At 39.4% G+C, this 24,706-nt stretch overlaps 1 protein-coding gene across 1 annotated transcript in view; it reads left to right on the top strand.

The window, feature by feature from the left end:
• mllt3 (MLLT3 super elongation complex subunit) overlaps positions 1–11,666 on the top strand; it is a 54,238-nt gene extending 42,572 nt beyond the window's left edge. Inside the window, exons 8-13 of the mRNA XM_053343389.1 lie at positions 2,132–2,201; positions 4,838–4,976; positions 6,442–6,538; positions 6,952–7,020; positions 7,765–7,836; positions 11,309–11,666. Coding sequence (XP_053199364.1) covers positions 2,132–2,201; positions 4,838–4,976; positions 6,442–6,538; positions 6,952–7,020; positions 7,765–7,836; positions 11,309–11,440 — 579 coding nt within the window. The 3' untranslated portion in view covers positions 11,441–11,666. The remainder of the gene's footprint in view (positions 1–2,131; positions 2,202–4,837; positions 4,977–6,441; positions 6,539–6,951; positions 7,021–7,764; positions 7,837–11,308) is intronic.
• Positions 11,667–24,706: the final 13,040 nt, after the last annotated feature.

Genomic DNA, 24,706 nt, shown 5'->3' with positions numbered 1-24,706 from the left:
TGAAAGGAAGCGTAAAGACTCACTATCTCAACATGAATGTGCTTGCACTGCAGCTCAGATTTCTAGCACATTGATACCGAAAAAAAAAGAAGTATGCAGGCACTAGACATTTATTTGCATCCTTAACAGTGTGTGTGTGTTTTTAGAGGAGCTGACCCTGAACCCTCCACACACTACCCAGGTATTGTCAGGAGTTCATTAACCTAAATGAACTGTGACCACTCTAATAGCTGCTTTGAATTTCCAATTGTGTCCTGTCTCTAAATGAGATTAAGAAAAAGCACTGGAGGGTTTTTTTTTTCTTCTCCTCTTCCTCCTCCTCCAGCAGCACCACAATGATGAAAGACCAGGTGCCCCACTACAAGCTTCATCAGAGGAAGTCTCATATGACAAGAAACCATGTGACTTTTCAAAACACTCACAATATGAAAGGTCTTTTGATCATAATGAAGTATATTCTGACAGAGAGTGAATCGGCGTCTCACACAGTCTCTGATCGGTTCCAGCAGTGAACACAAACGCCACGTTACTAATGTCAAGAATGTAGAGGGAAAGAATTCACAGAGCTGTTGGAGCTGCGCCCGTTCTCACACCTGCACACACCTGGCACGGCTGCAGGAAGTAGACGTGTCCAGCAGTTTCCCAGCGCTGTCGGTTTAAAAGAAAAAAGGAAAAAAAACCCCACTTTCAGGCTGTCTGAATGATAATGTTCCAGCCCTGACAGAGCTCAGTCTGATTGATGTAAAGTGTCTGCTGATATCACTCCTGAGTCAGCACTTTATTATCCTGAACAATCAAAAGCAGTCCAGAACAGCACTGCACTAAACTCTGTACTAGCTCACTGACAATATATCACACACATGCTGTTTGTATTTAACATGTAAGTACCGGTAAGTGTAAAAGAACAGATATATACTGTCATATATAAAGTCATAAAAAGTAGGTATATATATCATATAGATAATACTGAATGAAGCAACAAAAACCAACGTACAGCAGTTCATTCTTGTGTTAGAGAGAATCTAACCCCATGTCTCTCAGGTGGTGGAGCCCCAAATATGAGCTCCTCAAATAATTAGTCAAATTACAGGAAATGAATTTGCAATTAAGTCTTTCTTTAAAAGCTGAAAACCTTTTTTAGTGTTGATCAGTCCAAAAAAAGAACTTTAAATTCGTCAACTTGTGCCGTTTCCTGTAATTTTCTGAATATCTTATAGACCAAACAGTTAAAGCATGAATCAAGAAAATGATCAATGGGCGACTGTGACTCAGGAAGTAGAGCTGTTGACCACCAATCGACTCCTCCAGTACTCATGTCAATGTGTCATTGGGCTAGATACTTAACCCAAAATTGCTCCGGATGGCTGTGCCAACGGTGTATGAATGTGTGTGAATGGATGAATGTGACATGTAGTATAAAAGACTAGAAAAGTGCTATATAAGTACAGTCCATTTACCTTTTACCATTTAATAGATAATGAAAGTGCTCATTAGTTCTCTAGACATGAAATGATCTACAGTGATTTCCACACATTGACAACTTAAATATGGCCAATCTGCCAAAACCCATACATAGGTAAGGCTGAATGTATTGAGCTCTGTTCTGTTTCAGCAGCAGTCTGTGTGTGGCTGCAGTGATTTATAAAGATGGTTTTACACCAGAGGCCTGAGCAGTAAAGATGGTCTGGCTCTCCTCAGAGGAAGCCAGCAGTGCAGCAATGCTCCATGTGCAATTGTTAGATTGCACATGGAGCACATCTCCACTTAAACTCACCTCAAAGACTACACAAAACACACTGGACACAAGTTTCACGCTGCTGTCTATCTGATCAAATAGTCTGTATGTGTTCTTGGATTTCAAATTAAAAGTAAGTCAGGTTTAAAGAAGTCTTTCACTAATTTAGAATCACTTTTCTATTAAGTTTAGATCAAGATATCCTGACTTTTAGTTCCTTGGGTTAGGGTTGGGGTTGGGGTTGGGGTTAGGGGGTTAGGGTTAGGGTGAATAATCAATCATGAGCATCTGAAGTTATTCTGCAAACTATTATATGATGTTGATGTTTTGATAAACCTGCATTCTTGTCCATCATTATTTCACTCACCATTGTTTCTTCCTCTTCTCTCCTCCCAGTCAGAACAGCCCAGTCCAGCCAGTTCCAGCTCCAGTTCAGGCTTTGCTCCCATGCATCACAAACGCCAAGGTAATCATCTGGAACACACACACACACACACACACACACACACACACACAACTTCCAGCTGATGTCTGATGTTTATTGGTGTTTTCAGTCAGAAATGATGTGTATAATGGAGCGGTTCTAGCTCATGTGGAGCCCCGAGTGCTTTACAGTGTGACTGCTGGTCCTGTTTTGATTGGCTGTGATAGAACAAGTCCAGGAGGTGCTGCAGACAGAGACAACACACTTCAAATCCTAAATGAACAGAAAAGAGCTACACTTTTTAAACTCTGAGAGGAAAATAACAGTATTCTAATATAAGAAAAATAGAATGGAACACCTTCTTATTCTCCAACATTCATAAGTGGACAAATATCTTTATTAAAACATCATTCAAGCAGCTCTGCTCTCTAGAGTTTAGTTTGAATTCCTTCCCAGAGAAAAGGAGTCTATTGGCTCTCATAACATTTCATGCTCCAACTTCATTTACTGAGATTTTATCATGGAGGTCCACTGTTAGAGGAAAGTTTAGGAGATTTTGACAATGAAAGGATCATATTTTGAGAAAAAAATGTTACAATAATAAAAGAAGTCGAAGATAGACCTGTCATGATAACTACTTTTATTGGATGATATATTGTCGTCGATTAAACGATAATATTGTGATTTGAAGAACATTTTATACATAATGATAATAGAAAAGTATAATTATGTAAGGGGGTAACATTGGGAGCAACACAGAGTGTCATTATGGTTGGGGACAGAGTTATTTCCCTTTAATTCTTCTACAGTCTCCACTCAGGACGTACACAGTGAGGAATAGAGGACACTACTTGTTTAGTCAATGTGACATGAATAGACTCTTAGCTGCTAATGTGAAGTGTGGCAATACTGAGGTCAAAAAAATGATCAAGGTCATGTCCATGTACCATATGATAATCCATATATAGATATGATGATAATTATGTTGGATAACATAATTATTGTGACAAGCCTACTTTAAGAAAAGGCTTTAACATTATAAGATAAAGTCCTACAATAGAAATCATAAAATGAAGTTGTAATGTTATGAGAAAGTGATTTTAAAATGTAGTGAATGAAGTCATTATACTCCACTGTTTCCTAGTTATAAACACAAACATAACTACTTATTTTTACACAAAATGATGACTTTATTGTGACATTATGAATGTATTCTTCAAACACTTAGACTAGTAGTGCTCCTGTAGCTCACTAGTTAAAACTCACAACATATTACTGCAATGTCCCTGCCTCTCTGCATTTTCTATTACTAAATAAATACCAAAAAAGACTCATAGAGATCTACATCAACCATCAGAGCAGCTGAAACAACAGTTAAAGAGTTCGCTTTAGACCTGCTCTATGTGTAATATGCCTTGAGATGATTTTTGTTGTGATTTGGCGCTATATAAATAAAGTTTGATTGATTGATTAAAAAATAAAACCACATCATTTAGAGTAAATACAAAACTCAGACTCAGTTTTATCCTAACAGCAAATGAGATGCTCCGTCCTGGTTCAGCTTTGATCTGCTGCACTCACTTTACTTTCCTTTCTATTTGGAAATCAGTGGTCTAGATCATTGGTTTGTGGCTCCTCTGTATAATGATGATGAGCGACACACGGGTCTAAACTCTCTATTCTAGTGTGTTTAGTGTGTGCCTATGATGAAGTTTCCAGTGGAGCGTACACTGAGGGTGACCTGCTTGTATGTGTTTGTAATTTTTCTCTTTGGATGCAGTGGTGGACTTCATCATCAGGAAAAGGGTGGCTATTCCTGCCACCACCCACACAGGTAACAGCTCCTCTGAGACCTGTGAAGGGCCCCCTCCCCTCCCCCACACTATACCACCACCACCACCACCACTACCACCTCCCACCCACCCAAACACAAACACATCTGCATGGAGAATACTTCCCACCTCGTCTATTTGCATGAAACTTCATGCATCTCCTTCTATGATGTCACCTCCAGCAACGTGTACGCTTTTTATCTCCAAAAAAACTACAAAACACATCAGTGAAGCACTTTTACCCTGGGTGACATGTTCCTTCATCATCCTGAACACACACACACACTCACACACACCATCCTGCTAACAGAAATACTTACTAGAACACCAAATGTGGATTCATCCGCTGCAGAAAATAGTCCCCAACAAAAGCACTGTTTCTTTCAGTTTGAGGGAAAGTATGATTTAAAAACGACAGTGAGCAGTTGCTTTTAGGAAGTTACTGCACCCTTTATAAAAATGAAACTATATATTTGTGAGCTCTCGTTAAAGATTTATATCTCCCTAGAAACCAGTTGGCTTGGCACTGGTTTCTACTGGTTTCTTGGTATAGAAAGTCAGAAAGTATACAGAGGCCAGACTAACACATGGTTGGTTTTAATATTGTCATGGGATTTTATGGCATAAGAAATATATATAATAACTGTATAAAATAGTATAAGTATAAATGTGTCTCCAGCCTCACCTCAAGGTTCCACTGGACCATCCCACCATCACTCCACCACACAGCATGACCCGCTGCCTTCTGCATGTTCTCAACTGTGCTTCATTCAACAAAATGTATATACATATATATATATATATATTAAAAGCTCTATTCCAATGTGCTCTCTTGTTGTGACACAGTGCTGGGCCCGCTGCAGTCAGTCATGCAGGATCTGCACTCGGACGACAACGACGACGACTCGGAGGACGACGACGACAACGACATGGACTCTGACATGGAGAGACCCACGCACGCACATCTCACACACCACCAACGCAGGTTAGTCAATGTGATACTGATACCAACTGTGTACTTCATTCTATACCCATTCCACATATTCACACTTACTTGGGAACTCGTTCTGCAGCAGCTTGGCGATTTTGCATAAGCTCTTACTACAGTGAGGTTGTGGTGTGTTTTTACAAGCAGTCCAAAACAAGCCTTTTAACAGAGCTCCCATCACCACACTGTGCGTAAATCTCCAGTCAGAACTTGCCTGAATTTATGCTCGATTTAACTCTCCACCCTCAACTGTACCATCGCGCTTGTCACACCCTGACAGCTTACATTGTGAGAGCCAGTAAACAAGCTTTCAGTCTGGCTAAAGTCACTACGGTAATGGCCGCATCAATGAAAACACATAACACATAAATCAGCTGGCGGAGTCTGTACAGTTCAAATCATGTTTAATGATGTGGAGAGAAACAGGTGTGTTTAAACAATCAAATCCACCCTAGACAAACAGGATCTGTCTCTTTTATAAAATCTCTTCTTTCTGGTTTACACTGTTTACATCATTGACATGCACTCAAGACAAGCAGCTTAGATCGTAGCTTTCTTATTTTAACTGTGTGAATAATCAAATATACTACATTAACTTCTTTTTTGGTTAAATACATGCAGTTAATTTGATGAATATTTTTTAATATTATAAATGCCATGAAATACAAAATACAGCATGTTTTTCCTCATTGAAATCTTTATTCCAATTTATAGTCCAACAACAATCCTCTTAGACAAGACAGTTCAAGTTCAACTGTTTAACGTATTAAAAAAGATGAGCAGAGCTCGTAAAAGCAGCTGAACCTCTTCACATATCCTTTGCTACGGAGCTCTAAAACATAACTGAGCTTCATATCTAACATTTACTTCATCAAAAAACATGATGTTACTCAGGGCTGGTAACATTAAAAGGTTTAAAAGTGCTATCTTATACGCGGCTTCACAGCGTTTACATTGAACTTGGTCGTTTTTTAGTTTGAAAAGCTCCCACGCTAAACCTGGCCTTGACCTCATCATGTTTACGTTTAATATCTACGGCAGCCGAGCCGTTTTCTCTGTCAAACATCGCCCCCTGTTGGTAAGATGTCTCATTGTTGCTATATACAGTAGGGAAATTCATTGAAACGCTTCAAGACTCAAGCTACTCAACACAACCTCTATTTGTTACCAACCTTAGATTGATTCAAATTTCACGCCATCAACAAAATTCTAAACGATCCATTTATCAATTATCGATCGATCATGCCTGTCCATACTACATGAGAAATCTAGCTGAGAGAAACACAACTACAGTCACTCACCTATTATCTATCATCAGTTAACCTGACAGGTGTGATGGAGATAAATGTTATTCAGGAGTGTGTATCACATGATTTCAGTGAGACTAAGTGAAGAAGTGTGATGTCTCTTCTAATGTACTAAAACATTTGTTCTTCCTCTCATCCTGTGATTATGTACTCAGGGTCAGTTTGAGTGACGGCAGTGAGAGTGACAGCTCCCCCCCTTCCTCCCCCTCCCGCAACGAGGCTCCGCCCTTATTAAAGACTACTAATAACCAGGTAAGATGATATCCAGCATACTCTCCTACAAGCAATCCTAAGCTTCACTGTTGGTCTTTGAAAGGCTCATATTAAAGGTGAAGGTTTTTGACTGAGGTTTGGCCAGATATTTAGTGACATAAATGATGCTGTAAAATGTTATTCTTATCACAATATAATAAATCAGAGGTGAATCACAGTGATAGTCTTGCATCTCTGCTTCATTCTGTATATTCCCAGCATTTATTCAAAGTGAGACTTTAACAGAATGTGCTGGATTATTGACAGACAAAGGATTCATTCTCCTCCTATAAGACTTTGGAGAGCTGAATTGTGTGAACAGTAGTGAACATCATAGTCTTTGATATAATAAAACTTGACTTTTGTCTTGATGTGTGTGTGTGTGTGTGTGTGTGTTGTGTGTCCTCCATCAGATTCTGGATGTGAAGAGTCCCACCAAGCAGAGCAAACAGGACAAGAACAAAAATCTAGATTGTGACAAGGTACACATGTTTTAATGTTTCTTTTCCATTTAAAGCAGTAGATATAAAACTAATAGAATGTGTTTAGTAACATTTAGGAAGTCAGTGTGTGACCATGACTGATACTACTAAGCCTTGATACATGATGAAAGGCTGAATACATGCTGTAACTCTGCTACACCTACACTACTATAATACCACATGCTTAAAATACTTCCTATAAGATTATGATGACTCTATAATTAAGAATATATGTGCTTCTGTCTACTTAAGGGGAATATAAGAGAGAGAGAGTGAGAGGCAGCCTCTCCTCATGAACACTGTAGTTAAATAAAGCTTTAATATGACTGAGTTAAATTGCCATGAACTGTTTGGCAAATATTAAAAGTACCAAAAGTTGGCTTTGACTGTGTGTCCACATATAATCTTGTTTTTTTGATCAGAAAGTTTCAGATTGAATGCTAGTTTAGAGAAAATGTATGAAAACAGCACAGTCCTGTTATTTTCAGTTCACCTGCTGTCCTCTGTGCTGATTGTTATATCATTATCATTATTATTATTATTATTATACATCAGACTGAGAGAATACTGGCATACTTACAGTGATGTTAATCAACATCTATTATTCCTGTGAAAGAAATGACTAAGTGCAGACTCTTGTGTAAGAGCTGCAGTCTGGGTCAAACTGTGTCAAGCTTATGTGTGTGTGTGTGTGTGTGTGTGTGTGTGTGTGTGTGTGTGTGTGTGTGTGTGTGTGTGTCGCAGGCTTACCTTGACGAGCTGGTGGAGCTGCACAAAAGACTGATGACACTAAGAGAAGGTCATATACTACAACAGGTGAGCTGCTGCTGTTTCCACCTTTAACACTTCACTTGTATCATCAGCACACTGAACAGCTGTTATTTTCTCATTGTCCTTTTACCTTCATGATATCATCCACTCAGTCAGTACAAATCTCCCAAAAGTGCTTTTCACACATTGACAGCCCTCCCAGACACAAACTAGTAATGAAGGTGGGTGTATGAATATTTAAATATCACTGTCCTGCCAAGTTATTAGTGGACACTGATGTGTTTGTGTGGAACTGGTTTCTCTTCGTCTTATACTGGATTCCTCTCTGCATTACTACTGGAGTCTCAGAGGAGCTGATGAGCTAATACTGTTGATTTTAAAGATGAGTTGACATATTTTTCCTGTAGGTTTAAGAGGTTTGGTCCAGAGCAAGCCATTGTGACTAAACAGACTCTTAACCCTCCTATTGCATTCTTATTCACTGTGTAACTCTTGTCCCTCTGGGTCAAATTTGACTGTTTATAAAGCATAAGGTATAAATTATCATCCAATTCTGTGTTAAACCTTTTGAGCCAACTTCATTCCAATTTATTACCACAGGTTTTATACATGTTTTTAGAAATGATGGTCAATATGCCTCATTTAAATGAAACTCTGCTTCATTTTGGAGTTTAAAAAATAAGCAGAAATTATGAATTATTTGAACTAAATTTAAGATCAGAGGAAAATATATTGATGGATTATTACTGACTGGTATACTGTACTGTATGTCAAAGTTCAGTCATGATACTGTTTTGAAACCATTTCAGATTTTTTAATGGGGGCACATAATCACATCTACAGGTGTGTTAAAGACTCTGAAAACACATTCATTAGAGGTTCATGCCTAAAATAGAATAGAAACAATCAGAGCTAATAAAAGTTATTATTGGTTAAGAGTTTAACACTCAAAAGTCAGCTGATCAGCTTTTTCTGAACTGATTGGGTGAATTTTGTTGACAGTAACAAAACAAGCCACTCTGTTCAAAGTTTTACACGTGTTTTTCGAAATTATGATCAACAGGTCTCCTTTAAATGAAAGTATACATGGTTTCCGAGTTAACACCTGACCCGAGAACACCAGGAACGTTAAAGACATGTTGAAACTAGTGTATTAATTTGAAAACAAACTGCACAGAGAACAACATCCAACTGAAGCAAAAACAAAAACTCTAAGTGGAATTTTTTTTGCTTTGCTAAAACACAGTGGTGAGTCATTAAAGCAGCAGCCAACACTGGCACATATTAAACAATAGCAGGAATCACTCGGGTGGAGCTTTGAACCCATCAATATTTAATCAATTTAATCAGGAAATTGCTCAGGTTTTTCTACATACGCATGAACCTTAGAATATCTTTTACATTCATGTCTTTGACTTCAGAGTAAAATATTCAACAAAGTTTCAGTTTTATTAAAGGCATCCCATTAAAATGAAGGTTCAGCTTTCGTTGAGACTCTTCTACAGATGTATTGATTCAAGCTTTGCTCATTTTATTCTGTGCACAGCGTTGTACTGAGAGGTGTTTCTAATGTTTAGTCTACTTTCAATGATAGGAATGAATAAGACAGATCCTGGTTCAAACACTGAGCCTCACCCCAACCATCATGTTTAAAGTCTTAACATAATGTGACTCTGTCTATTTTTTCAGTGTATGAAGTGTCAGATTATATTACCAATGAGAAAACATATTTATAGTTTGAGCTTTGATGGCATCCTTATATTTCCCTTTTTCTTATTTCTGAACCGCCACAGAAGGAGAACTTGTGACTCCGACTTTTCACTCCTCTCAGCATAATATCACTGCATACCAGTGTTATTGGTCAGATGTATTGTTGCGTTGGATTAGAGGAGGAGCTGTGATGTGTTACAGATCCTCTGTAATCTGCAGCTTCATCTGGAAGCAATGAATTATTTGGTTAACCTCCCTCCACCTAAGAGATTGCATGTTTCTTGCTTATATTCTCAAGGCCTATCATATGACTGCATTAAAGGATCTTCCCTGCAGCCGCTGCCAACTTCTGCCTCGCTCTCCTAACAAGACGCCTGGCACTGAGGGAAGACATCCAAAACAGCATCATCAAGCGCTAGAGCTTTAACCCCGCACAGTAATCAAGCTAATCTAGCCGAGTTCACCAACCGGCTGCACTTCCTGTTACAAGAGATAAGTCACAGTCTCTCCTGTACACTGGTGGGGAACCACAGAGACGAGTTTAATGCAGACAGTATGTTCAGGGACAGTGAAACTCTGTGTTAGTTTGGTAGCAGTTTGACGTTGAACAAATTCCAAACAGCAACAGGCCAAATCAGCACACACCCAACTCATTTTGAAATATCATGCAGGCCTGTATTTAAGTGTTGATGAGCGAGGAGACACAGCAGGAGGTGATTTTATTTATCTCTAATTGATGTCAGATGCCCTATCTATCTCAAGTCTGTCCCGCTCAATCAATCAATTAATCTTTATTTGTATAGCGCCAAATCACAACAAAAGTCATCTCAAGGCACTTTACACATAGAGCAGGTCTAAACCGTACTCTTTAATTTTATTTTAAAAATCTTTTAAAAGCATTCAATTGTTACATCAAGCCAACGGGGGCCCGCATTGATCTTGAGAGGAGTCTACTGCCTACGACTGATGGCTGAAACTTACCGTTATATATTTATTAAAGGACCAGTGTGGAGGATTTAGTGGCATCTAGTGGTGAGGTTGTAGATTGCAGCCAAGTGAATACATCTCCCCCTTCCAACAACTGTGTAGGAGAACGTAGGGTGACTGCAAAAAATGTGAAACCCCTCTCTAGAGTTTGTTCTGGGCTACTGTAGAAACATGGCAGTGCAACATGGCGGCCTCTGTGGAAGAGGACCCGCCTCCTATGTACGATACTTCTACGATATTTAAGGAAGTGAAGTTGTACCTCAAACAGAAATTCTGAAAGAAATTAAAGTGGCAGTTGAGTTGATTAATAAACACTGAAGGATGTCTGAATGGAAGTTAATATCAAAGTCCTGAAAGTAGTTGAAGTTAAATTTTTGAGTGTCTGTGCTGACTGAAACTGAAGTGTCAGATGACGCATGAGTGCATGAAAGCAGTTGAAGCGTCAGTTATAAAAGGAGCTGGATGCATCAGCTGAAATGATTGGTCCTGAGAGGAGTTTAAGTGTCAGATCAGAAACTTAAAGAAAATATTGGTGGAAATATTGAAAGAAGTTGAAGTGTAAGAACTAAAACAATATGAAGTTTAAGTTTGGAGGTTAAGCACACAAATGATTTTAAATGACTGAGGTGTATTTTCAAATTAAAGAAGCTGACTGGGTGGTGATGTTCTTTCATTTCCTTTTTTTGTCCTTGGTATCATATTTAATTAATCAAATGACTGGCAGATGTTTACTCTGTCAGCTGGTAACATGTTTGCACCCTGGAACTGTAATGACAGACGTTTAATAGTGTGTTTACCCATCATATCCTCTATTTTCCAGATTGTAAACCTCATTGAAGAGACGGGACACTTCCACATCACAAACACTACTTTTGACTTCGACCTTTGCTCCTTGGACAGAAGTACAGTAAGGAAACTCCAGAGTTACCTGGAGACCTCCGGACTGTCCTGAGGCTCTGAGCAGCTGGCTGCTGGATCTGTCTCCACATATACTTTTGTTTCTTTTGTTTTTTTTTTCTTGAATGAACTCCACCTTTTGGATACAATGCAAAAGCCCCACTGTGGCTTTGGTCCAGTTGTGTTCAGCCTGTTGGTTGGACCGGGCTCTCTTGAATGAAGAGGTCCCGCGACAGAAACCAGAGCCAGGTGTTGTGGGGGATGAGCCCTGTCGATCAGGAGATCACCCGGAAAGCCTTGAAAACTTCACTTGATCTTAAAAAAGAAAGTGGAGGAAGTTGCGACCTTGTTGCTCTTAATGAATGTGCATATTGTTACCATGTATGTTTCTTGATTTGTTGTTCATTGTGACAAATGCATGGTCAACATTGCCTTACAACATTGTAAGTCTTATTTATTGAATTTAATTTGCAGGTGTGTGTGTGTGTGTATTTGAAATGGCAAAAAAAGAAGAAAAAAAAGAGAGAAACGGCAGAATGAGACTTTGTTGAAGCACTTCACAACAGGCATATCTTTAAATCTGTGTGACATTTGAGCCTCACTTTCACTCTCTGTATGTCACTGACTTGAAATGGAAAGAAAAAACTGCCACAGCGACTTGTAGGCGTGAAAGGTGTAACAGATACTTTTACCATGTGTTCCAATCCATCAAATCATAATACATGTGTGCAGCACTATTACCCAACTCTATTTTGTTCCAGCAAATGCTGTTTATGAAAATGCAACTTCTATTACCGAAATAACAGCACTCCTCAGTCCTGTCAGGTCACTTTTTCCTTCCAAGATATTAGTCTAGATGAAAACAGTCGGTCAAATTCGAAGGGGAGTGGTTGAGTTAACAGCAAGCAGTGCCCTCCATTTGCAGCCACATATTTTGGAAAATAGTGGTTCAAGGTTCTGCTCGGCTGAAGTCTTATCATTTGCAAATGAATTTTGGTGCCCGGAAAAATCCCCAACCCAAGCATACTCTACACTGTGTCTCTGTGGACTGCCTTTGGGACACAATAGCTTATTTCTATGCCCAACACATGTATGTGCAATGCAGCATGTTTTTATTGACAAAACTCCAATTGAAATCTTGAATTAATGTGTGGTTATATGCTTCAAATGAGCTACTTCGTAGTATGTGTTATATAACCACACCTAAAGGTAAAACAGTGTAGAGCTGTTGTGAATGAACACACTCAATGGCCACTTCTCTAAATATGAATCAAATTTTGGACAGTCAACTTTCAGAAGTATTCGCACTCTAGTACGCAGTTTTACACACAAGAAGTGATCGAAGTAGCTCTAAGAAACAAACGCTATTCATACACACATTTGACCTTCTACATACAGATTGCCCCTTTCAGAAATTAGCCGAAATTATCCAACGCAGATTCCAAGACGCACTTCATGTTCAGTGTGCAAGCATTACCTAAACTTTGCCAGACTGCATTTCATATTAAAAACAGCAAAAACCATCTTGAGTTACTTAACCAGAAAATCCATTTTTATAGGAACGTTCCTGCTTTGGTGCCATCTGGTGGTCATATGACAGCACTGCCGTTAGCGCTTTCTCCTTCATGGATCTGACTGACATCTGAACTTTCACCTGAATAAACAAACAAAAGTCATCAGAACACATAATGAAAATAAAATTGGAATTGAATAAATAACTGCTGTATTATTGCTTAGTGTTGTACTGCACATGCATCATATTTTACAAATGACATTGTGCACAGACACAGATCGGTGGAATACCCACTCTATTCACACAAGTGCAGCATCGTGTGGCAGTTTTTTATTCCTTCATTTTGACACTGTATAACGTGAGGCATGAGTGGCTGCTGGAGTGAGCTGAGCACAAATTATTCATTCGAAAATTAATTTTTTCTTTTTTCTTTTTTTTTTTAATTAACCAAATCCAGGAATAATGTGCTGCCTTCCTGCTCATCGGCTGCAACTTGAAGAAAGCTTTGTTGTGTCGGCTCATTTTCTGCTACTGGGCCAATAGAATATGCCAAAAGCATAGTGAATAGAATCAGTTGGTTGGATATTACTAATGTTTGTCTACAGAATATGATTTTAAAAGGAAATCATGATCTCTTTGCCGTCGGGGGGAATGGATTTGTAGATCAGACCCGAGCCCTGTAGAGGGGGAAAAAAGGGAGAACAAACTCCCTTTTAGATGTCAGAAACGAGTAAAAACACAGCTCATGTGTTCTGCATTTCTGCAATGTGTGAAAATGTTTTGGGTAAATTTAACAAACAAACAAAAAAAAAAGAGCCAATGGGAATTTTGGCTGACAGGTACTGTTACGGGTGTATGAAAAAGCGATCTTTTATTTATTTTGTGGGAGTTTCAGTTGTTAAATCAAAGCTCAGCATTAATTTTCCAAATCAAATACCTTCGGTTTGATTTACAACAGAGGACACTTTGTCCCTTTGCCAGTCTGATAAACTAAAGATCAGGACGGTGAACGGCGGCAGTCCTTTCCAAAAGACCTTAAAGGGTTTTTTTGCCCTGTGTTCTGTCTTATGGTTTCTTGTGTATTTTGAGGACATACAATAAATATTCTGTATGATGTACAGATGAGTTATTAAGAAACTTGTGTGGAGTTTTTTTTATGTTCTGTGTGTGTGTGTATTTTGTCCTGGTGAACTAACTCAAAATACTTTAAATTCTTCATTACTGTCAGTGTTACCTTTGATTTCTTGGTGAAAGTACTTCCTGTATGCACTTTATATACAGCAGCAACACTGACACCAAGTTTATTCAGGAAATAACTAAAAATCCACAGTGTCAAAGTTCATGATTTGAATTTTATGTTTTTATGTGTAAATCTTACACTGATGGCGATGGCCCAAGGACACAGCGACATGTTGACTGGAGGAGCTGGGAATCAAACCGCCAATCTTCCAATTGGTGGACGACCGCTCTACCTCCTGAGTCATAGCCGCCCTGTACTAAACATGGTCAAAGTTATAAAACTTGAGGTTAACATATGTAGAAATGCTCCCTGCAAGTCGAAGTCCAGGATTCAACCAGCTCAGAGTGCTAAGTTAGCAACATTACCTCTACTTCTTCATTGTGATGATGTCATATTGTACACATGCCCACAAAAACCCATCTGGCTGTAGCCTTTGTTGCTAAGGTTGTTCCATGTGTTGTTAGCATCCACTCATATTTTGTATGGGATTTCAGCTCGAACATGTATGGATGCACAAGAAAAAGTAAATCTTGCTACCATAGTTGGTTTACCTAGCCTCCAGAACCACCAGAAGTCTACCAATCAGTAGAGTGGGCTAATCAGAAGGGGGGTCTTAAAGAGACGGGAGCTAAAACAACCTGTTTCAGACAGAGGCTGAACTGAGGGGCTGCATAAAGGACCAGTAGAAGATAAATAAGGAGTTTTATGAAATGTTAATCATAAAAAGATATTTCAGTAGAGCCCCAGAATATAAACACAGAGCTGGAAATGTGCACAACATGTCCCCTTTAACAAAATATCTGTAGGTAACTAGTCAAATTATCATCTCACCTGTGCGTCATGTAGCATGTAATATTTCTTTATGGGAGCAACCAGTGGTGTGCAGTCAGGTGAAAAAAATTAAATATTTTTTTATATATATTTTTTTTTCTTCTTACAATTTTGTTGTTGATGTATTGTAAAAAATAAAAAAAATAAAACGTGAAATGTGAAATGTGAAATGTGTTGTTTTAACTCAGGAGAGCCTATTTTCAAAGCTGGCATGTGTGCGGCTGAGGCAGACTCAACCTCTGCCTGAAATGAACGCAAACAGTTTAGGAGGTTCGCGCATGCATAGTCTGTTCTCACGCTGTCTTCAATGGGCATCTGCCTCTACCATAGAGGCCTCTACAGTGCGTTGCCCCCCCCCCAAGTTCTCGCGATGCTGCTGTCACCGCTGTGCAGTGATTTCGGCTAGCGAAGATGGATATTTCTCATCTGAAAAGATTTTCAACCTTGACTTTTGAGGGGAACAGTACGTAATATTAACTGTGAACCCAACCCCTGAACTAAAGGATTTAATCCTAAGTAAGGGACAAAAAATTGTGAGGACTTTCCAAACGGAATGGTACAGAAAGACTGGTTGTGTGGATGAAGTCAGGCTAGCAAGCTGTTCTGCCTTCCATGTCTACTTTTTTGGCGGGGAGTGACAACGTATGGGTCAAAGAGGGATAATGCGACCTGAACAACCTGCCAAGGGCTTTGTTGAAGCACGAACAATCCACAAGTCTACAAGTAAAGTAAATGTCCCCCCACTTGCTTGCTAATGTGTTGTATGGTGCCCCGACACCAAAACTTGTGTTTCCTCTCTCCTTCTTTTTCAAACTGCGCAGTTCTGACTTTGCAGTGGTTTTAATATTGAGTTCAACATGATATATATTTTTCATGACTGAATTAGCAGGAATAGGTGATAGTTTCTGCAAGTCAGGCCAGTCTACACTAACTGTCATAATTGCTCAACAGGGCCATTTAGAAACCTTAACCAGTCTATCCCTCAAAGCACTCAACAGTATATCAGTGTGTTTTCTGTCATGGTGCATTTAGGTGATCCTTGTACAGTCATATTTACCAGGTGCTTGTGTTCACATGATTATCATTGGTTGTCATTAGCAAATACATCAGGGCAGTATGTAAATAATGGATTCTGGGCATGTTATTAATCACTGGATAGGCTTAACAGGCAAGGATATACTTATTTGTAGTCTCTATTGCGGATCAAGCTACAAGAATCCTACATTACCCATAGTGCAACTCATTACTGTCTGTCAGGAGACACTCTGTACTTTGTCTACATATTTCACTTTCTGTGCCCCCATTTGGTAATATAAATTGGAGGACTTCAAGCCCAAGCTGAGATATCCTTGATGACATCACCAGGGTTATTTTAACAGACTAAAATAAATATGAGTATACCCAGTAGAACAGTAGTCCAGCCTTAAGATTTTCTCTTGTCTCAGCTACCACATAAACTTGAGTCTCAACTGAGTCAGCTGGTTTGTGGTCAGTTCTCCACAGATAAACAACATTCTTAAATATCACATTCTTTGTTCTGCATTGACATTAACAAGTTCAAGTAATACTTATTTTCTCAAGTCTTGCACATGTGTAGTTTAATGCACAAATGTTACAGGCAGCTTATAACATGATTTTAGCAAAGAATGCAACATTTAGGCAAAATCAGCTGTTCCACTCACATTCCAGACATCTTTATAATTGAAGCACTGCACTGAGGTGACTGACTTGAAATCATTCAACCATCTCACCATGAACAGCAGAATGAAAGCAGCAGAAGAATATTGATAAGTGCTTTCTGACCGTTTTAAGCCATTCAAACCTTGATCTTGAAACTACCCAAAATAGTGTTTCTCCAGCCTAACAAGTTGATTTTGGAACCATATCAGTGTAAATTGCTGTCAGTAGTTGCGTCAGATCAGACAGATCAGCCTCTAAAAGTCACAAACCTCAATACCTCTCTACATTCAAACCTTTACACAGGACACTACTGTCCCACGTCATGTTTTTTAGATCAATTACTGATTTAAAAAAAACTTCTTCAGCCCACAATGACAAATTCAAAGACTTTAAAATAGCAAATCTACCAACACTTTGACCGGACAGTGAGCCCCCAGCTGTGTGTTGTCTGTATGAAGGGTACTGTTGGTGGATCTAATCAAAACCATGCAGTTCCGATGTGCTTAGACCATCTCCAGACACTGATCTGTGAGAAACCCTCAGAATTGTAATGTTTTTCTATGAAATAAATGTGTCACAGGTTGTATCTTTAAACCTGGAAATATAAGAATGATACTCATCTGTTGTGCAGGCAGTGTTTGTTTGACTCAGCCTAATCTAATAAAAAGCTAAAAGGTCGGTATCAGGGTAAATGATTTGATTCCCGGGATCAAAATGTTGATCCTTCCTCCTCTGCCGGATGATAAACTGCCTTCATGTTCTTTTTATGTCGGTCTAAGTGGGTGGTCTGATAGAAGAATTGGAAGTCATCCAGTTTCCACATTTATTGTGGGTGTTTTTCTTGTGTTTTTTTTTCAACAGAAGAGGAATCACACATGCTTCCATCAGCCTCCATGTCATGCATCTTTAGCGGGCCTGCACTGGAACAAGCTGTTCCTGCTGACTCTGGGATAAATGTTAAAAACATCTCTGCGTAGGAGTTGGTAGGTGTTCATCGGTGTTCACCTATATTTAGTGATGGTGTGAATCTGTGCTTGTTCCAATCCTTTTCAATCTGCTGGATTTTTATCAAGTCATGTTTTTACTCCAATAACAGGATATTACCTCTTAGTGCCACCTTCAGGATAAAATATCCACTTGTAAAAGCAATGAGCAGTTTGGTATAAATGTTCCTCACCTTCTGATTCTAACAATCTTATTACCTTTCCACTATAACACCACCCTCAGATCAAGCTGTATATTGTGTAAAGGCCTCAGTACGCTTCATGTGATGTGTCCACTCGTCCAACCATGTCTAGAGAGATGAGTGTTTCTACCTGTTCTGAATGGCCTCACCAATCTCTTTTAGAAGAATTCTCTGTCTTTTGAGCATCTTTGTAGTCTCAACACAATAAACTGCATTAATGGAGATAACAGCACACTTTCAGGTAACGTTTCCTTGGCAACGTTTGCGGTGTTGCATTGGTTGTACACACAGTAGTGATGGAAGTAGTTGTGTGGAGAGCCTACTTTCACACCTCCTCACACAACGCCCAACTGTTTGTTTCTGAAAGTTATAAATAAAAAATGTTGACCTATTATAAAACTTAATTGCATAAATTAATTACATAAATTACAGGAGGTGTGCTGCCACTGTTTGTTTCAGTGCAAGGCTTTCACACTAAAAGCACAATGACCTGATTAACCTGTTTGAGGACATCAGGGAAAGACCCAACCAGTCCTCCTATACTGGAATACAGTATATTGGAATTTCTGCATGTCAGTTATTTTCTAGTAATTTGATACAACATAAATGTATTTGTGCTTCTACAAGACAGGGACACACGATTCTACACACAACCTAGTTGATGTTTTACTTTTTTACTTCATGGTGCAAATTTCCAAACAAGTAATCATATTACCAAAAAGTAAAGACTCTTACTAAATGTAGTATTTGGGGCCCCGGGACAGTTCCCCACTTTGTCTGGTTAATCCAGCCTTGCCTACATTTGTCTTTACATTTGCCTTTTAGATAACTAAGAAATACTTATCAGCCACACTGATTCAGATTGAAATAACTACACTATTGGCATGAAATTTGGTTCAGTCATTCATGTTCCTCTCTGGATGAAATGTGATCACTTTGGTGACAAAACTAAGTTAAACTGTAATGTCCTGAGGGAGGTTTGTCTTTGGGCAAATGTGCTACACAGAGCTGTAGTCAAGCAATACATGACAATACAATACACAGTGGAAATAATACATAACTGACAGGACAATGTAGCATGCACTAGCTACAAACACACAATATATTACATAATACATTAATGATCAATAAATACATGATGCTCAAAAACAATGCAGTATTGCATTAGTGTAAAAAGTGGTGCACACCAGTCATATTCAATATGATTCAAGACCACTCAGACAATGCAGCAGATATTGCATACAACCCATGAAAGAAGTGTCATAGTTTACATTGTAAGAAAAAAAGGGTACTATAGCCATGAAGGTTGAGCTGGTTATTTATTGAGTAGTACAAGACCAAATTCCTGCATAGCTGGTAACATTCCCATCAGCCTCAGTTGTACTTTGTGTTTAGTTCTAAATAGCAAATGCCTAAGTACAGCCTGACAGAGCTGCTGGCCTGGCTTGAAGACTCTTTACCTCAGAGCTGGATTTCAAGTTGTTTTTAGGGAGGGGAGGGGGGTCATTATATCAGAGTTGGACAACGCTGGTTGTAAAAATATGCTAAGGATAGACAGTTGGACACAGCTGAAAAGGTTAAGGCTGGGTTTCAAGTGGAGGGAACGTAGGCTTTAATCATATCACACCTCCACCTCCCATCAGACACCTTTTCATTACCTCATTAATCCTCCTCCTTTTCACTGACGACACCACGCTGAAGCCTGAGCTGTTAAACTTCGACAAGCACCAGCTGGGTTTTGTCCACACACAGCAGACCTCAGCTCAGACCTCAGCTCAGACCGCTCTGATTGTTTTTATATCACTTTGTTTCGACATTTGTTTGGATGATCCACAGTGAAAACCCAACACCATCACACCATCACCACCACCTCCTCCCATTCCTACAACGAAATTACCTCTTTAAAGGTCATAAGTTTAACAGTAATGACAGGGAGTTTAAACACAGCACATACCGTGAATATAACCAGCTCATCACTTCACGTGTGCTGTGATGAAAAATCTCTAAGAATCATCAAAATTTGCATTGATTTAAATGTCACCACTGTGTGCTCTATATGACTTCTAAATGTTATCAGGAGGCTGGTGTTTGATCTGCTTTACGTCTTTAGTCCAACTCCACAGCTGGACTTTTTCTGTGCTATTTCATCCTCCCAGAACGGATGATTACGGGCAAGATTTCATTAAAGCTTATCCCTCCGTTTCAGTCGAGTGAACATGAAGATAAAGAAAATATCTTTCCATTAGCAGAATGGATAGCAACTGATTTCAAAGTAAAAGTCATTTTGTGATATGGATATCAGTCTGATGTCTGTGTTGAGTCTGGAGCTGGAGTCAGGGAGTGGTTAGCCTAGCTTAGCATAAAGCCTGGAAGCAAGGTCCACTAATTAACAGAACAGTTTAATCTGTACATAAACAGAAATGTAAGAATGGCATGCTGGAATTATGTTTTTTATGAGCACCAGTTCATCTATCTACCCAGTACTGCCATGTAACACTACTAGCTACTGTAAAGCCTGCGTTTGTCTGTATTTATTTATCACAGGCTCTAATTTGATGCCTTTACACTGAAGCAGCATAAATATATTTTTGGCCACTAGAGGGCAATGTCAAAAGTAAAAAACAGTTAATGTATTATCAGGTTAAAAGTTTTTATGGTGAACATTTTAAGCAAACCGTAGTAGCTAAAGAGCAACATTAGCATTCACTTGGAGTTGTGTTTGTGTCCACCTGATGAATCACCTGACGAGTCCAATATTCACTCTCCTTATATCTCTGTTTTGGTCTCCACTGATCCTGAGAAAGAAATCAGTCTCTTTAGCTGCTAAATGCTCCATTATGTTCTGCTGTTTGGTGTAGAGCAGCTAATGTACAGTGGCTTCATCAATGACAATAGCTGTCTGCTGCTGCTAGAAACCAGGTTGATGAGAGCACTTTGTAGCTTGTAAGCTATTTTGAAAAAAGAAAAAAACATGAAGAATTGCCCGGTAGCTAATGCTAGTGAGAGCTAGAAAACTTTAGATAGTTATTGCAATTACTGAGCCAGTCTTTAAAGACAGTTTTCTGCTTGTGCTACTGCTACATTATGTTTTAGCATATAGCCTAACAGTATCCTATAACTGCCACTTGTGTCCACGGAAAACACAAGTCAAAATAAGAGTTTGGTTTTTTTTGTTTTGTTTTGTTTGTTTGTTTTTTAAATTTAGCTGCATATTGGAAATGATGATTTTGTGGTATGGGACAGTAAACTATAACAGCACCTTTAAATGGAGCCGTGCTATTATAATGTTCATATAGCTTCATCTCCATCAACACATACCTGAAGCTTTAGTACAAATAGGAAAGTTTCATTTGTGAATAATTCCACTCCCACTCCAAATGGAGACAAGAAAGAGAGAAAAGTGGCTGCTTAGACTCCTGGATTAATTTAAGCTATTTTCCTCTGAGAGAATAGAGCTGAGGGAAGGAGTGGGGGCATAGAGAAAGAATGGAGCCTGGGAGGGGAGGAGGAGGGGGGGGGGGGGCGGTGGAACGGTTCAGAGTCCAGGCCAGTCAGCAGGACATCCTGTTTGAGCTTCCAAATACCATTTCCTCCAATAAAAAGGGGGAGACCTTCGAAATAATCTCCCACTGAAGAGACACAGAGACATTGATTGTCACCCTGGCACGAGGCCAAGGCTGAGGAGAAAGGCTCCCCTCCCGCAGAGCCTCTGGACGGCAGTCAAAAAGCACCTCGAGGAAGTCATTAAAGCTCAAGGTTGATGAAAAGTCTCTCCTTCCTCCCTCATCTCACCTCCCTGTGCCGTCTGAAGGCACGCTGCTCACCGAAACACCACAAACACTCCCCACATTTTTCAAATATTCACACAGTAGCTTCCAGGTAGTTGTGATTTATTACTGCAATTCTTTAAGGTGAATGTCATTAAGTTCCCCAACTCAAGACCTTAAAACTCCTTCAAACACAAGTCTTAAATCTTGAGTTTTACAGTCATAAATTGGCTGAGTCATGTACAGTACCTGTTATACATTTGGACGCTCATTGAAATGAATGGGAAGGTGTATTTGCACTTACAATGTGTGTGCTGTGGCCTCCTGGCAACACAAAGGCCAACGTGTTACCATGGTGATGGGTCAGGCTCAAAACTTAAATAAAATCATTTTTCTCGGAAATTGCGAGACTTAGGCTTTGAAAATGTCTAGCTCCCATTGGTCGGAAGTTACCTAGTTGTCACAAAATGTTAGAAAGTGTGCAGCAACACACTAGCTACCACTTTGAATATGTACACACAATTTTACTACTTGGGTTTCATTTTCATATCTTTGCTTATGATTAAAATGTAGCAGTTTAAATAATTGCTTAGACATTGTAAAAGAAGTCCAATAGGGCAACAAAGACAAACAGTCTGACCATCATACATGTTGTACACAAGCTAATACTGTAGGTCAACATGTAGTCCAGTCTAAACATGTCTCACTTTTGACAAATAAATATGTAAGTAACTGTTACTGTAGAGGAATAAATCATCTTAAATGTTTAAAAAGGTATTTTGTGTAAAGTTGAATACAGTTCATGAAGAATTAAAAAACACTACAAGCAGATAAAAGAATATTTGTCAAAGTGTTGGTGAAGTTCATGGCAATTCAACTATGTTGTCCATCTTGGCATTTGTTTAATTGCATTGGTTGTTACCAACGTTTCAGCCAATCAGAAAGGTAGAGGGGCGGGATGTAGAGGAGGTACAGTGAAATCGCTTCGTCATGATGCAATGTGAAAAATACAGATGCTAATCAAACTAGTTTAAAGCTCATGGTTCTTATATTTTCATAATTAGTTAATTCATCATTTGTATTTAAAGTATGTTATAGTGTGTTATATTAACGTTTCATTATTCAATTCAGTTCAATGCCTTTATTGTCATTGCACAGCAGTACAACCAAACAGTGTGTCCCCTGTGGCTAATACACAAAAAAACAGACAATAAACATAAACGAACAAACAACGAGACACATAAAGCCACTGCACCTGAACGCATCGCCATCTTGACAGGTGTAATCTGAGTTGAAAAAAGGAATATAGGTTAGCACATGTTCCTAGTGTTAGCCCTGCCTATACCGTCAGTAACTACATATCTATGGGTCAGGTGTTACAAAGGTTAATCCATAGTATGAGTGTGTAGATTATAATGGACAACAGACAGTTTAACACCTTTTTATTCTAGACAAGTTTGGCTAACCTTGAGGTTCAGTTACAACCTGTCTAATAGTCTAACCCTAACAACAAAAATACAACCAAAGTTAGAGTAAGAGTTTAAACATCAAGTGCTCACGTACACTTTCTGTAGGTTTAGCGTTTCTACTTTTATGTCCTTGCCCAATATTCAAAACTGATTTTAGATTAAAAGCTCAACTCATAACATTTAGACTCCCATTTTCTTTCCTTGAACGTCTATTGAAAAGTACATTTCAGTCTTGTTGATGCAATCATGAATAAAACGCATGTCTCACTCTGTAGAAGTGAAGGACAGCATGCTTTAGTCTTCTTTGAGATTTACAAATGTATTACTTATATTCTTCTGAAACACACTCACAAAAAAGTCTATTAAAATAAGTTGAAGTTAAATAAGTTTGTCCCTGGTAGAAGTAAAAACTGCATATTTCAAGTCTGCTGTGATGATTTATTTCTTCTCTTCATTCCAAACACTTCTTAAAGACACATTTAAATCAGGTGAAGTATGTTTACTGTGTGAAACTCCAGTATCATTTAAACTACACACTAATAAAGTATGAAAGAAGAAAGTTCAGAGGGTCCAGCTCATGTAAATCAGCTGAATCACAGCTGCTTTGAAGTATTTATTCATATTTGCCTACGCAGCTCATTGCTGTCTCCTCCACTGGGGAATCTGACAGGAAAATGAAGACCACCAAAGCATGCTCTGCCTGTGTTTGCAAAAGGATTTCAGCCCCCTGACCACTCCGCCATTGTCATCAAATTTGCACAGAGCTGCAATAATTCAAAGACACTTATCATATGCTTTTGGCTCGCTTGTGTCCCCCCCTGTTTCCCCCTGTGGCCAATCGTGTTGACCTTCCTGTCAGTTCCCCCTGTGGAATTCTGGGTGGCGGGGCGGGTTCTCCTCCCCTTACACCCCCAGACTCACAGAACGCATACAAATTAGCCTTTCAAAAATCAGATCAAGTTATGTAAAGAACAAAAGCAAGCAGACTTCAAAGGGGAGGGACGAGGAGGGATGCTGCACGCCGAGGCTTCAGCCAGATTTTTTTCGACTGGCCCCCGTCCTTAGACGCTGTGCTGGATTCGATTGTTTTTAACTCCTCTCAGCTACCCGAGACCCCCTGCACCACCAAAATGGGTCCAGCCTTTTGGAGCGAATCCCAATCCCAAACCTGGTCTTTGATTTCGGGTGGGGGGGGGGGGGGGCTTGGCACTGCTTCCTTCTCCCCCTGCTTTGTTCCTCTTGATGGATCTAGGCGGGCCGGCGAACCATGACCCCTTGCCAGCCCACCCCGTCTGTGTGAACGCATACACACACACACACACACACACACACACACAGACACCCAGACAATGCCAAACCGCCACAGAACCTCAACAGGAAAGGAGGGGAAATGGAGAAGGGGGCAAAAGAGAGAGAGAGAAAAAATGTCGACAAATGTGCTGAAAGCGTCTCTGAATCAAAGTCTCATCCCTGACAGAGATTACAGGCGCGGTGAGTGTCGTCGCTGCTTTCATTGTGTCTGTTCTGATAAGTTAGCCATGTGTGATGGGTGAGGAGGAGAGTCTGGACCGCGTCCTATTCAGCTGCTCTGAACCACCTGCCACCAGATGGACCCGAGTGTGAACTTGAACAAGG

The sequence above is a fragment of the Scomber japonicus genome, chromosome 22 (assembly GCF_027409825.1).
Source record: "Scomber japonicus isolate fScoJap1 chromosome 22, fScoJap1.pri, whole genome shotgun sequence".
In the NCBI taxonomy this organism is placed as follows: domain Eukaryota; kingdom Metazoa; phylum Chordata; class Actinopteri; order Scombriformes; family Scombridae; genus Scomber; species Scomber japonicus.
Note: the sequence above shows the minus strand (reverse complement) of the source record. Positions and strands in the feature narration are given on the sequence as shown.